The 16,250-nt window shown below is 40.3% G+C and overlaps 1 protein-coding gene across 2 annotated transcripts in view; it reads left to right on the plus strand.

The window, feature by feature from the left end:
• The window catches only part of nphp4 (nephronophthisis 4), a 166,294-nt gene that overhangs the window by 50,016 nt on the left and 100,028 nt on the right, over nt 1-16,250 (plus strand). For both annotated transcript variants that reach the window (XM_077613815.1, XM_077613806.1), the window contains exon 9: nt 15,809-16,018. In XM_077613815.1, the coding sequence (XP_077469941.1) occupies nt 15,809-16,018 (210 nt within the window). The remainder of the gene's footprint in view (nt 1-15,808; nt 16,019-16,250) is intronic.

A 16,250-nucleotide genomic window follows, 5' to 3' on the forward strand; every position in this document is an offset into this window, starting at 1 on the left:
TTTTGGGAATGTGGGAGGAAACCGGAATACCCGGAGGAAACCCACACAGGCCCTGGGAGAACATGCAAACTCCACACAGATGGACATGACCTGGATTTGAACCATCACAAGTTTTTCCACACTAATTAAATGATAGAGCCTTGTCAAAGAGCATTTGAAAGTAAATTGTCAAGACTCACACATCCAAAACAATCAAAATTGTATAATAAAAAAAATGTAACAGTTTTCCTTCTCCATTGGTCAGTGGTGTCAAACATATGGCCTGCAGGTCCGTTCCGGGGGTCCGATCCAGCCCGTGGGGGTGTTATGCTTGACTTTGTAGTTCATTCATACTGTACAAACAGAATTAAAGGCATTTTTGATACAGGCGCTATACAACTAGATTTTTCTAATCTAAAATGATGTGATGGAGTGAGTGCAATATTGCACTTTGCTCTATTTCTTATTCCCAGTCATATTCATTCTTTTGCCTCTGCAGTCAATGAGTTGATCAAGAACCTTAAAATGCCCCAAAACTAACAGGAAGTCATCTGGGAATGCCCAACATTTAGCAGAATGTGACCAACGCACAGGAAGTAGCCCAGAAATTCCCCCAAAATCAACTACCGTATTTTGCTGTTTAATATACCACCCCCCATTTAATATACCTGGGTATATTAAATACCCACTCTTTATGCCGTGCATCAACAGTTTGCAGACTAAAACTACTTACTCCTCAGATTAAAACTACTTACTGCTGAATAAATTCTGACTTGGAATTTTAATGAACTTAAGTATCTATAATTATGCCCCCATGAACACCATACAAATCTTGTCAAAAAAGCCGAGTTGCCGTTTAATATACGGCATATATATTAAACGGCAGCGTGACTGGAGGTTTCGTCGAAAGACGTTTGGTCGAACGGACGTTTGGTCGCCGGGTTCGCTCGCTGTCAAATTATGACGGAGAGTTTACTGTTGATATTTTGATATTAGATATTTAGATATTAAACTCACTCTCTCTCTCTCATGATTATAATTTTGAGAGCTGGTTTCAACAGTAACAACCCGGCGACTAAACGTCCGTTCTACCAAACGTCCGTTCTACCAAACATCCGGTCAACCAAACGTCCGGGGACCAAACGTCTTTCGACGAAACGTCCGAGTACCAAACGGCAGGGGTATATTAAATGGCGCTCAAGCAAAAATCATTTAATATACCCGGATATATTAAACGGCAAAATATGGTAGATTTTGCTTCTGACCTAAAGTGTGGCTCTTTGACTCTCACAGTTTCAAATTTGGCTCTTTGTGTCTAACTTGTTCGCCACCCTTTGATTATATACCTAATACATACCATGTATATAAAAGGAAAGATTTAAAACATTGGCAGAAAAGGGCGATTATAAGGTCGGCATTTTAATTGTCTTTTTCCACCCTGTTGTTTAATCAACATTTTAAAAGGAGTCTCTTGAGTTTCCTTCAATGCCAATTTTTGTTTAGAAAAAAATGAGCAGATAACATTCATGTCTGCGGCAACACATACCCAAATCTTCTGTAATATTCCGCAAATAGGTTTCAATGATATAAAAACGTTGTTCTGTCGCCAGCATCCGAGCGAACTAGAATGTTCCATTTATAATTAAAGCAGATTGAAGTGGAGTAGGAGTAAGAAATGGGGAAGACGTTCCAGTTTTTCCGCCTACTGACGAGTCTTGATTCTTTGTTGAAATATTGCCTTATGTAGCAGACAAATGATGGAGATGTTGCTCCCTGACCCGTTCTGTCTGTTTAGAAGCAAAGAAGAGCCCAGTGAAATGGCACCGTGAAGATGAGTTTGAAAGGTCACAACAAAAAATGGTTACATTTGGTCAGCCGCTCAGTAATGGACTGCGCCCATAAAATCCCCTACGTGGATGGCAGACTTGATTTTTATTTTCATTGTTTTGATACAAAATGTGTATTTAGTGGTTTGGTAAACTGGCCAGCTCTGTGAAAGGTTAACTGTCCTATGTATACAAAAGGTTTCCAGAGGCTGTGTTAAGAACTTTTAAAGAAATTCCGTTCCGATATTTTTTTTGCATTGTGATAAGACTTAAAAATTGTCGGTCGTCTTAAAATCGGGGTCTAGACTTTGTACCCATTTGCAACACTAGATGGCGCAAGATACATCCTTATTTTCTGAATCACTTCATCCTCACAATAGTCGTGGGGGTGCTGGAGCCCATCCCAGCTGACTTTGTAGACATTGGAACCATTCGCAAAACTAGATGGCGTGAGATACCACCTCATTTTCTGAATCGCTTTATCCTCACAATGGTCATGGGGGTGGAGGGGGGTGCTGGAGCCCATCCCAGCTAACGCACGAATGCTGAACACTTTGATGGTTAATTGAATTGAATGCCTTTATTGTCATTATACAATTTTAGATCTAGTCTCATAATACATCCATAATACATCCATAATAAATACATCAATAAATACATCAATAATACATCCATAATAAATACATAAATAATAAATACATAAATAATAAATAAATAAGTAATCAACAAAAATAAATTGTCAAATTAGATAAGTAGTCAACATGAATAAGTAGTTGGGTACAAAAAGTGATAAAGTGGTTAGCAGCCTGTGGAGTTTTAGTGCAAGGGAAGAAATTAGTCTAGATTAGGTCCTACTAGATGGAGAACTCGAGTTGATGCAGTTATTGCAATGTTGTTGTTTTATCACAGTAGATTGATTAATTTACATTTCAAAATAACATGCCTTTTCACTTGAGTATACTGTTACAATCATTTATTTTAGATGTATTGCCATTATTTAGTGTATAAAAGTTGATTTTGCTGTTCAAAGAGTTTTTTTTTAAGCTTGAGTCATGAAAAAGAGAGGTCGTCTTATATTCGGGCCAGTACGGTAAAACGTTCAAATACAATCAGGTTGGTGTCTACCAAACTGCCCGTTATTCTCCACTAAAGTCACTTAGCAAGCACAGGTCGTTAACTTCTGGCCTCATCAACGTCTAGAAAGCTAATTGCGTGTCGTCTTTTGAAAAATCACAGTTCGGATAAAAACATAAAGCGCCCCAAAGTTTTCTTTCTTTCAACTTTTTGCCCCCTTTATAAATAGCTCCGATTGATTAATCGCCACACGGTTGAATGTGAAGACCGATGCTGTGAGACGGCTTCCAGCTTGAGTTTATTAAACGTCCTGGTGTCGCCTTTCCTCTGGGCCAGAGATTCTTGTTTGGATTTTAATTGGCTGGCCATAGATACACGCTGTATGGATTGTGTCGTGTTCTCGGCATTTTCCGGAAATTGTGCGCTATGTTCCTGCTCGTGTGTTTGGATGCACATTGATTGCGGGTCGCGCAAAGGTCTTAATAATGTTTCCTATCGTGCTCGTTAAAAAAAACAAACACTGTTTATTATGACGACGTTTTCTTGACCGCGCAACTCCTGTAAACTCCTCCCACGTTTTTCTCGAGAAAAAAAAAATAGCCTTTCTATTATTCTGTTTGTCTCTAATTTGAAATGCCATGTAAATGTTAATTAAATGTTAATCAAACAGCTTTCGCACGTTAATGTCAGCAGGATTTAAAAGTGTTCCTGTATATTATTCATTTGATTTGCAGCCCTTTCATCGCCGGTCAATCCTACCTCAAGGCACTTTTTTTTGTTTGTTTTTTTTTATCTCCAAGCGTACATCAAGAAAAGTTGAGTTACAAGCCAGGGGAGGTCATATCGATGCTGCAGGGACAATATTTTGCCTGCCTAATTAAAATGAATGTCAACTCTCCCCCCCCCACTGAATAGTACATCAATCTCCCCCTCGCGATAGGCCCAGAGCGAGTCGTACCCTGTCAAAGTCTGCCAGCGCTGCCATCTTTCTCCAGACCAATGCATCCCCCTAGAAGCCAGAAAAACAGTAGCGCTAATGTTTGCACAAGCAATGACTGCTTTGTGTTTGGTCACCTGGCACTCTTAAATCCCGACGTTAACGCTAACGGCAGTTGTGTGGAATGGCTTGTGGCCTTTTGGAGGGTTGAATATCTGTCCAAAAAAATCGGTTTCCACTCTTAATTGTCAATATGCTAGCCCTGGTGGACTTTGAAAACAAAACATATCAGATCTCTTGGCTCTCCTAGTTTTCCAAGTAGTTGGATTGGATTGGATTGGATAACTTTATTCATCCCGTATTCAGGAAATTTCATTGTGGCAGTAGCAAAAGGGTGATTAGACAGAACAACAAAGCAAAAGCACAAAGTACAAAGCAAATCAAAGTAAATGGGATCATTAAGAATGACCAAATCAAATCATTAAGACAGAAAAGCAGCAAAAACACAAAACGAGCAAGAGTGGACGGAGCTACTGCCGCCGACTGCCACTTGAACGGCGCCATCTTGGTTGTGGTAGCTAAAACGGATACAGATTCAAAAAGCCGTTGTAAAGTTGGACCAAAACTGGAACCACACGCAGGAAGTCTTCCACAAGATGGGGAACTTCTGAATACTGTGACCGAGGTAGAGAATATGCAGAGTCACTCTTCCAAGCCCATCCGCACAGTTCCTCAGTAGTCTGGAGCTGAAGACAACAGTAGTAGAGTAGAAGCCCTCGACTCCGTTTCCGGCCTGGTAAGCGCCGACAGCTCTTCCATCTTATCCCACGATGGAATGGTTGGTCAGAAGCGTTGCTTCTTCTCCCGGCACTTTTGTCCAGCTCCGAATTTCCAGCGGTAATTGAGGTGTTGCTCCTTCTGCTGCGTATTGTAACAGCTAGTCCCATGTGTATGACAGCGTAGGCATGGCTGAATGGTTCCAAAAAAGAAGTAGCAGAAAGAAGCCAGGTTAACAGAACAAAGAAAGTTGCAAAAACATTAAAGTAAAAAGTATGAAGTACAAAGTAAAGTAAAAAGGAATGTATTAAGACATATTAAAATGTAATTAAAAAAAGATAGAAGGGCTGTAAAACATGAAAAACAAATAAGTGTGGACAGAGCTACTGCCACTGGCTTCCGCGTGACGGCGCTATCTTGGAAAAATTGACTAACTTTATATATTTGGTCGTCGATTGGCTTACTTTTGTATCCTTATCTTCTCTGTTCGTATCAGCGTTGCGATGGATCGACTCGTCGGATTATTCATCCTTTCATTTTCCGATTGGTGCTAAAGCCTCTTACAAGAGACTGAACTGGTTGATAGCCAATTACAGGGCAGATTTAGACAAACAACTCTTTAATCTCACACTTAAACCTATCGACACTGGAGTATTCAACAAGCCTATCGTGATTGATTTTGGCCGTGTGCGAAGGAAAGTGGGGTACCCAGGGAAAACCCACACAAACACGGCAAGAATATCCAAACCTGGGATTGAGCCCTGGATATAAAAACTGTAAAGACAATTTAGGATTAGCAATCATTGCCCCATGCATGTTTTTGGGACCTGGATTGGAAGTTGAGTACCCGGAGAAAACCCACTCAAGAACAGGGGATCAAAGGGGAAAAACTATATTGATTTCTGCCTTCTGGGAAATCCATTTGGGCATAAATACAATGAAATATTTGTAACCATTTGCCTTTTTCGGGGGAAAATAATTAGACAATAACATTGTTTTTTGTTTGTGTGTATACGGGTACATATTTATGGCTAAAATGTAAATCCCAGAGTTTCTGGTATATATGGTAAAATAGATAAACTCACAGAAGTCTACACATGTTGTATCTATGTCAATTTCAGACTTAATGGGATCCGGCACTTCCCGTAAACAATTGTTGACTTGCTAGTCCGCCCCTTTTGCAGCATTGGTATAACGACTCACTGGAATGAGGGGGAAAAAGATCTGGAAATGTGTAAATAAATAAATGCAACAGGCACTCTACACTGTAGAATCGATAGAAAAGCAATAACAGGTGATAGAAATGATACACTGCTGACTTCTACTCGAGAAAAACATGGCTTCACAACAGCGGTGATCTTCAGCTTGATGCATTTGTATTCAGAAAACACTATACGTACCTTTAATTTTTTTCAGATACATTATACATACAGTAAGCACCGTGATTTTGAAGGCCCCTGAAGTCCTCATAATTGTTGCATTTACCGTATTTTCTGGACTATAAGTCAGACTTTTTTCATAATTTGGCTGAAAATATATATATTTACTGCTGATGGGCTTGTAATTTTGTATAATTTATATATATATATATATACATATACATATATACACATATATATATAGATATATATATATATATATATATATATATATATATATATATATATATATATATATATATATATATATATATATATATATATATATATATTTACTGCTGATGGGCTTGTAATTTTGTTTCTGTACTTTAAGAAGCAGCCCCACTCCTTGCCAAAGATATGCATATTCTAATGAACCAAGTCATTAAAGTCGCCGTCTCCTTGAAGCAGTGATGGAAGTCACGGTCTCATTTCCCCAGCTCGGTATCGCCCGCTGGGTTCATTTGGACTCGTCGTGCAGATGGATGAAAATGTGAATGGTTTAGTGCTCTTAAGTTAATGATCTCGGCCCGGGTAGGCTCCCTCCCTCCAGGGTTTCTCATTGTAGAGAGCACGACTACAGTTGTAGAAGCTCGGGTTGATGTCTGCTGCAGACTTCTGGGCTCAAATAATGACTCCAAGAGCCTAACGGACATACGCTAACAGTAATAACCGTCCCGCCAAGTTTCTCTTCACTGCTCACTCACGTCTCCCTAATTTAGGATTAATTCACACTGTGCATGAGGAAACCTTTTGTGGCGTCGTTCTGGATTTTTTGGTTTTTTTATCCCACTTAAAGCTGCTTCTTTTCGCTAACTTTTACTGCTTTTAAACAACAAATCCATAAGTCATACCCGAGCTATAGATTTGACTTGGTATAACTTTGTTTTTTTTAGCTCCAGGTGACAGACACGAGGGCTTTAGTGCGTGTTTGAAACCTAGTTTTTACTGGGCTAGATAGGCCGCAATATTGTATTTTACATTTTCAAACAAGGGTGATGGATTCTTCCCTCACCAATGTTTTGCCTGTTGGAGCTATTAAGGACGAAGTTATATTGCGTTATTGTTTTCGCAGCAACTTTATGAGAAATCTTTCTGCTTCCCTGTTTTTGCCATCGGCTGCTGTTTGTCTTATGATTCCTCTCTAAGTGCGCTATTGTAAAACGATACTGCTTTCTCTGCCGAGCAAAAATAAACACGGTTTTTTTCAATTATATTTTGATACACGATGTACACTTACATTTTACCATTTCGTCAACAGACAAATACATTACCGAGTAGTTAGCATGTCGGCCTGACAGTTCCGTGGTCGTGGGTTCGATCCCTGGTCGTTCCTTACTGTGTGGAGTATGCATTGTCTCCCCGGCTTGCGTGGGTTTTCTCCGGGTATGCCGATTTCCTCCCGCATCCCCATAAACATGCGTGCTAAGCTAATTGTATATAAAATTGACCCTAGGTATGTTTGGTTGTCTCCTTCTGCCTTTTGATTGGCGGTACACAGTCGATTGGTTGCCGGTCTTTTGGTCACCGATCTTTTGGTCGCCGGTCTTTTGGTCGCCTGGAAGGTTATTAATAATTACCATTTAAAATTGTTGCTCAAACTCCCTAAATACAAACTGCAAATTACTATTTAGTCATACTTCATGCCCTAGTAATTATTAGGCTAAAGAAAAGCTCCAAATTTCCCGGACTTGTATTGTTTTTTGTTGGAGAACTTGTTAAGACCCTGACTGACGTAGCTTCTTAAAGGGACAACGCATGTACATACAAACTCTTCTACACTCACACGTGGGCTCAGTGAAACTGCTCATGGCCATTGTTGGCTTTTATTGATGCGTAGACCGTGTTGTTTTACCTTGTTTTGTCGCCGGTCTTTTGGTCGCCGATCTTATGGTCGCCCGTTGTTGCGGTCCGGGCGACTAGAGACTAAAGACCGCGACCAAAAGACCGGCGACCAAAAGACCGGCGACCAAAAGACCGGCGACCAAAAGACCGGCGACCAAAAGACCGGCGACCAAAAGACCGCGACCAAAAGACCGCGACCAAAAGACCGGGGACCAATCGACCGCACACGGTGATTGGCTGGCCACCGATTGAGGAGGTCCCCTACCTAGTCCTCGTAGTTAGCTGGGATAGGCTCCAGCACCCCTCTTGACTCTTGTGAAGATAAGCAGTACAGAAAAGGAATACATATACTCAGCTGAGGTATAAAAAAATAATGTTATGTATACTGTTCTATCACTTTTTAGTTGAAAATGTTCTATACAGTAGCATTACGTTCTGGTAACTGATATTGCTAAAACACATCTGACCTATCTGTAATTCCTCACAGAACTGAATTGAATTTTACTGCCTGTCAAAGATTTGAAATGTTTGATAAACGTTGGCATGCTGTTACTATTCTCTGAGCAACTCTGTGGATGCTGAAATCCTTTCAAACGGATATTTGCAAGCATTAGCGCACTAACTCCCACAGTAGTATGCTGTATTTTGCAAATCATAGTAATGCCATTAAACACCACCTCCACTCGCACAATTTCTCATTGTCCTCCTCCATCTTTTGTGTGTGACGCATGAACCGTTTGATGACGGATTTACATGCCTGCATGTGAATTCCACCCATTTTCCAAAAGAACCTCTTATCCCTGTTTGTTGACGGCTACCACAACTAAACAGTCCCGTTGAGATTCTTCTAATCCTTTTGTTTCCCACCCCAAGCTCGCCGAGCCTCACGCAGTTCATACGTAGATCACACATTCTCAAGTACAAAAAAAAACTAAAGCGTTGAAACCTCACATCGCAGATGTGCGCCGCAATGAGATTTTTGTTCCTCCAGTTTTCCCTATTGTAATTTTCTTCCACTGCTTTTGAAAGATCTCACCACCACTTGATCATGAAAAAAGATATTCTTGACTTGATCTTGGTTCTGGATGTATAGCCTACGCATGTTTTAAAGATATATACTGTGTTGTTGGTGGAGAAATCTTAAGATTAGCGTTCCCTTTGCGCTTTCATAGCCTCAGTTACATCCTCAACGCAAGTGTTGAACACGAAGCTATTCTCTCATTCCGATGACAGGGATACTCAACATATGCGATAAGTGGAGGACAGATAAAAGCTCTTCCTCTTCAAGGCTGTAGGCATCCATGTAGAAAGGGACCCCGATTGGTGCTTTGTCTCTTGCATTCTCTTAGAGCTCAGCCAGAATTTCTGCCCCCGAATTACTCCTACACGACACCATATTCATTGAATAATACAGGAATCTTCACCCGTTTGCTAGTCAGTCACGTTGCACTACTTTTTACGATGCCCTCAGTCTGCTCAGCTTTCCTAACTAGATATTTTTACAAAATAATTACCGTATTTTCTCGCATATACACCGTATTTGTCGATAAAAAAATGCTGACTAAACCAAAGGTACGGCTTATATGCGCACATATTAGTACACGGTCGATTGGTCGCCGGTCTTTTGGTCGCCCGAAAGGTAAGTGATAATTACCATTTAAATCGTTGCTCAAATTCCCTAAATACAAACTGTGAATTACTATTTAGTCATACTTAATGCCCTAGTAATTATTAGGCTAAAGAAAAGCTAAAAAATTCCCGGACTTTTATTGTTTTTTGTTGGAGAACTTGTTAAGACCCTGACTGACGTAGCTTCTTAAAGGGACAACGCATGTACATACAAACTCTTCTACACTCACACATCGGCTCAGTGAAACTGCTCATGGCCATTGTTGGCTTTTATTGATGCGTAGACTGTGTTGTTTTACCTTGTTTTGTCGCCGGTCTTTTGGTCGTCGGTCTTTTGGTCGCCGGTCTTTTGGTCGCCGGTCTTTTGGTCGCCCGTTGTCGACCAAAAGACCGGCGACCAAAAGACCGGCGACCAATCGACCGCACACGGCACATATTAGACTTGACATGCACGAAACTAAAAAGCGACAAAGGTGAAATGCCATAACGCAAGATAATGCGGGTGATATGGTCATTTCTTTCAGAATAGAATAAAAAGATAAACGGATAAAACGCTAAACTAAATTTATTTTGACATCTACGAATGAAATCCGAGAAAAAAACGTATCCTGCATAAAACGTGAAAAAAAAACTCACTGACTTGTGCCTGTTATTGCTCGCTCAGTGCGCCACCATCTTACCTAGGAATGACAAACGAGACCGCTACGGACACACTTCCTGGTTGTACTGGTCACATGACTTCCTTTTTAATTTGTCGACGTGCAGGCCACACTCTTTCAGAATGTGCAATCCAGCAATCAATTTATACAGTATCTCAGAAATACCACATGCGATGATTTTTATTAAGTTTTACCCTTCAAAGTAACACAGTTGTACTCCCTATTAAAACCACAAATATGGAGGTGAAAATTGTGAATCAGGGGGCGGCTTATACGAGGGAAATTGTAAAATTCAACGATTTTACGGCAATTTTAAGGGTGCGGTTTATGTGCGTAGGTGGCTAATATGCAAGAATATACGGTATTTTCCCAGAAACAACAGAGGTATTTTTTCTGCTAGCATAAAGATATTACAACACAATTTTAGGCCATCATTTTGGAAAATGTCGTGAGAAAATGCACATAGAATGTATCGTTCTTTTCGGGGGAGGGACTCAAAGCAACTGTAATCCAGCAGAATTTTATGGCAGTGACACGTTCCAAAAAAAAACAGGACAGGGTCATAATTACTACTATTTTAAATAACATTTTCTTTCAACAACATTCAATAAAAACCTGGGAACTGAGGACACTAATTATTGAAAATATGTGAATGGAATTATTTCCCTTTTTTTTTGCATGTTGTTCAACTTCTGCTGTTCACCCATCCGGGGTTTCCTTTATCGTATTTTGCGCTTCATAATGCGGCACACGTTTTCAATCAAGATTTAATTACGAGTAGAATAACGCCAAGCGCAAGCATTCCATATTTACGGCCCCGGTCCAATTCAACAGCATTTTTTTGTTAGTTTAGCAGTGCTCCTTATGACGATCGTCCGGTACCGGCCCTTCAGAGAAATGAGGAGCTTGTGGTGGCCAAGAAGATTTTCCCTTCAAAGTAAAACATTTGTACTCCCTATTAAAACCATGAATATGGAGTTGAAAATTGTGAATCTCGGTGCGGCTTATACGAGAGAAATTGTAAATTTCAAGCATTTTAAGGCAATTTTAAGGGTGCGGCTTATACGCGGAGACGGTCATTATACGAGAAAATACAGTAGTTGTTTTTGTCCAAGGAATTCAATCGTTTGAACGGGAAATGTTTCTTTGAATTTTAAGGGTATGTAGATTTGGCTAATATGTGAGAAAAATTGGTCGATAATTATACAAAATAATTACATTTAAAAACACTTGAAAGGTTCCTCACTCCGTGTCGCGTTTCGTCTTAAACCGAGCCGTTGAATTACAGAAGGCACTTCTCACTGAGTCATTATCGCCATCTTCTTTTATGACTGCTGTATATTTCTACTCCTCCAATTCAGTAAAAGAGTCGGGCTTATGCTTCAGAGGGCAAATTATGTTCTGATGTGAACAACCTCTCCATCGGAATTGGATATTGATCTGCAATTCACTGTGACTTAATTTGTGCGGAGCTCTTGAGTGTCTCATCAGATGTAAACAAATAGAGCAGCTCAGAAATCACCGAGATGGTGGTTCTCCAGCTTTGAAATGAAGCGATTTGACTTCTTCTGTTGTTTCTATGGAGACCCGAGGCAGGGGAATCTATCGGCGCTTTCAGACATGCATAACGCAACGTTGTGCGATGTGACCTACACTTGCGCAGGATACCGTTTCACTCATTTTTATGGTCTATATCATTCCTCGCCGTTTGCTTTGAGTGAGTTGCCATACTCGTTTGGCGGTGTGTCGAAAACCAGACTGAACAATGACACTCAAAAAGTGGCTTTGTTAAACAATTTCAGAAAAGACACTCTGTGAGCACACTTTATTGTTTCATAGGGGCGTATTGCCCCATTGAATTGAATGCTTTTATTGTCATTATACAAATATAATGACATTTAAAGCTTCACCATGAAGTGCACAATTAAATAATCATTAAATGGTAATAATAATAAATAATCAATACCTGGCGATAGGATTTGTATCACATTTCACTGGTCACCATTAGATCCTGAATAATGCCAATAGTACACTTTGAGACAGTTATTGCTATTTTTGTTTATCATGTAGAAAATGAATCAAATTTTCTGGAACCTCATTCACGACTGCAGTAAACATGTTTTAACAACATATGACCTTCTTACAGTGGCGGTCCGTGCATTTTCTCGTAGCGCCTTCAACGGGTAAAATCCACTACCTAGCAGCATTTAATGATTAAATACAAATACTTCCCGGGAAAAGACCGATGAACGTCAATGGCGTACCGGCAAACATTGCCCGAAAATGGGGTAAAATCCAGCCGAAAACAGCATTTATTGATTAAATACAAATACTGGAGCTTTTTAGACATCAGAACCAGGCCTGGAGTATCATTTCCCCGGGAAAAAGACAGCGATGAATGTCGATACGTCCATACGCGAAACGGCAAAAATTGCACTAAAATGGGGTAAAATCCACTTCCTAGCAGCATTTATTGATTAAATACAAATACTGGAGCTTTTCAGACATTACAACCGGGCCAGGGGGGTGATTTCCCCGGGAAAAGACAGCGATGGACGTCAATGTGCAACCAGGGGGAAAAGCAATGAAAGGAAGCTAACAGACCATTTGGAATTATTTAATAAGTATTGATGGCCAAAATATAATACTATATGATTCCGATATTTCTTAGGCCGGCAGAGAAGGCCTTGAAGGCCCGATGGCCCGCCACTGCCTTCTTAGTATAATTTTCTGAGTTTTTACTCCAAACATTCTCAAATGCAAGATTCTAAATATGAAAAAAAAACATATAAAAGGATGTATAGCACCTCATAACCAATAAAAAATTTTAATGGCAGCTCAAAACATTAGCTTGAGCGTTCCAAGTATACCAACAAGCGCAGGCCCAAAAAACAAAAATAATTTAAGTGAAAATTAGATCTTCTCCCTCAGTAGAAATCTTTGTATCTGTTATGGTTAATTGGGGTTTAGTTTGTTTTGTTTGATTTTTGCCTCTGTGTCCCTCCTGGCTTCCCTTCCTCTCATAACCAGCTGCATGTACTTTGTAATCAACCCTCGTCTGTCTATTTAAACCCCGTGTTTTCGTTAGTCTTTGTCGGATTGTCTGCCTTGTTCACTTCATGCCATGTTACCATGCCATGCTCCAGGTTCCTCATTTCCCCATGTCTTTTGTGTCAGGTTTGACTTAGTTATTTATTGCCAACTTATTGTTGTAATCAACCCCTGTCTGTCTATTTAAACCCCGTGTTTTGGTTAGTGTTTGTCGGCTCGTCTGCCTTGTTTGTGTCATGCTATGTTACCATACCATGCTCCAGGTTACTCGTTTCCCCATGTCTTCTGTGTCAGGTTTGACTTTGTTATTTATTGCCAATCTATCTATTTATTGCCAACTTATTGTTGTAATCAACCCTTGTCTGTCTATTTAAAAACGTGTGTATGTTATTTATGTTCCACGCTTGATGTCACAACTGAGACGTAACAATATCTCAAGACTGGATTTTAGTTAAAATTGTATGTGAGCCATGTGCAATGTGACTTTGGGGGGGGGGGGGGGGTCGGGTATGTGCTAGTAGGCAATAACTGAAGATGCTGTATTGGCTCCCATAAGCATTAGGTTAGCAGTAAGGACCGTTCTCCGGAGATCCCACCTCTGGTGTTTCATCACACGGAATGGACTATGAAATGGTTTTTAATTTCATTGTATAACATCATACAATTTGTGGTGGTGCTGGAAGCGAAGGGAATCCTCCATCTCTTGCCCTTGGTGGTTTTCCTTCCTCTTTTGGGGATTCAGATCTGTGGATTTCATAGTGTTTGTCTGTCAAATGTTGGCTTGTGAAGCCCTTTGAGACTTTTGTGATTGAGGGTTCTATAAATGGAAGTGACTTAACTTGATATGTCCATGCCAATATTAGGTTGAATATTGTTTTTGGTGATATATATCTTCATATCCCACAGCACAATTCCTACAGATGTTGTGGATAGCTTGATAAATATGGGAATTGCATGTTTCTCTTCACGACCTATGACCTGTAACATCGGTTTATGGATTTCAATGTTAAGAGATGAAGTCGAGGGATTTGTAACTATTGAGTAACCCATTATGGGTAGAAACTAGTTTTGAACACTGGGTGGTATTTTTTTTGGTATTCTGCACCTTGTTAATTCTACCTGTGATTGATTAAATCTGCATGAAGCTGACCAGCTTATATATCGATTCAGCAAAAGCTCTCGGTCCCCTGTTGAGAATTTTGAGGCTTGTATTTGTTTATTTATTCATCACTTACTTTTCCAAGAATGTTTTTCTTTACAGCGAGGTGCATTGGGACAGCAAATAATATTCATCCGTCGCAAAGCCGAGTTAAATTGTGCGTGACCTAGATTTCCTGATACAAAAGGAAATCAAAGACCGCAGTTTCAAGAATCGTCTCTTTGAAAGTCTATATTGTACTGCAAAAAATTAATGGCAACATCACACTGCTTCTTAAAATAATTGCACCAGTATGGCATTTGATTATTCTCACTCAAAGTTAAGTTATTGAAAAAGTATTCTTCTTTGTCAACAATTAACTGTAACTAATAGAAGTTTCGAACAAATTCATTTCTATGGTAAAATTGATCCGTTTAGGGAGTGGTTGGCATGTCGGCCTCACAGTTCTAGGGATGTGGGTTTGATTCCCAGGTCGGTGCTCACTGTGTGAAGTTTTCATGTTCTCCTTGGGCTTGTGTGGGTTTTCTCTGAGTATTATCGTTTCCTTTCGCACCCCCCCCCCCAAAAAAAAATATACATGCTAGGCTAATTGTACGCTAAATTGTCCTTATCTATTACTGATTGGTCGATTGTTTCATTATGCCTTTTGATTGGCTGGCCACTGATTCAAGGTGTCCCGTGCAAGGTACCCATCGTTGGCTGGGATAGGCTCCAACACCCCCTGTCACCCTTGTGAGAAACAAAGCGGTTCAGATACTGAATGAATGAATTGGTCCATTTAGACCAAGGGTGTCAGACTCGGGTTGGTTCGCGGGCCGCTTTAACGTCAACTTGATCTCACGCCGGCCGGACCATTTTAGATATAATATTTAAATTTTTGTTTATAAATGGATTAAAAGAACTGGATTAAAAGCCCTGAATATTCAGTGTTTTATAGATCTAAAACAATGTTTATTTTAGCTTTTATATATATATTTTTAGATGTAAAAAAGGATTTTTGAACTAAAAACACAGAAAAAAATGATCAAAAAATTACAATTATTGATTTAAAAGGGGGAAAATCAGGAAATTTAATATACATCCATACTCTTCATTTTGATTTGATCCTAAAACAGAAAGTCGGCACTCATGATTTACTTTCCCGGGCCACTCAAAATGGTGCGGCAGGCCAGATTTGGCCCCCGGGCCGCCACTTTGACACAGGTGATTTAGACTGACTCTTTGGAAGACTACTTCTAGTGGCGATCTCCTTTAATGCAGGCTTTTAAAACACAACCGTGACTTTAATTTCTAGACTAACAACTTAGCCCTTGATGCCGACAAGGTTTTTTACACAACCTGCTTTGGATCCCTTTACAGTAACTAACTGGTGAAGGGTAGGTACTTCTTAAGTTTAAAGAGTGGCCTCATGGATTTCATTGTTAGTGATTTCTGTATATTTTCCAAACACTCAGCTCTCTGCCAGGACAAGCTCGCGGGCAGCTTTCCTGCAGTGCATCCGTTGGGCGATACTGTGCCCATTCGAGGAGCAAAGCAACTGGACAGGGGAAGAATCGAGGCTGGTCCTGCAGGGGGGTTCAACGCCCAATCCTCTAGGAGTCCTGGTCTACAACTCAGCCAGAAGTCAGACCACTGCACCACTCTCAACTGCGTCCACAATTCAGGTAGCGCGCCACTTTACCATATTTGTCTGCTTTTATTGTTCTTGTAGTTCTTTCTTCTAAACCGCTAATCCTCACAAGAGACGCAGGCTTGCGGGGGCGCTGGAACATATCGCAGCTACCAACGGGCAGTAGGCGGGGTATACCCTGAACTGGTTGACAGCCAATCGTAGGGGACATACGGACAAACAACTGTTTAAGCACACTCAAACCTATAGACCAAGGGTGTCAGACT

This window comes from Stigmatopora argus, chromosome 1, assembly GCF_051989625.1.
Source record: "Stigmatopora argus isolate UIUO_Sarg chromosome 1, RoL_Sarg_1.0, whole genome shotgun sequence".
In the NCBI taxonomy this organism is placed as follows: domain Eukaryota; kingdom Metazoa; phylum Chordata; class Actinopteri; order Syngnathiformes; family Syngnathidae; genus Stigmatopora; species Stigmatopora argus.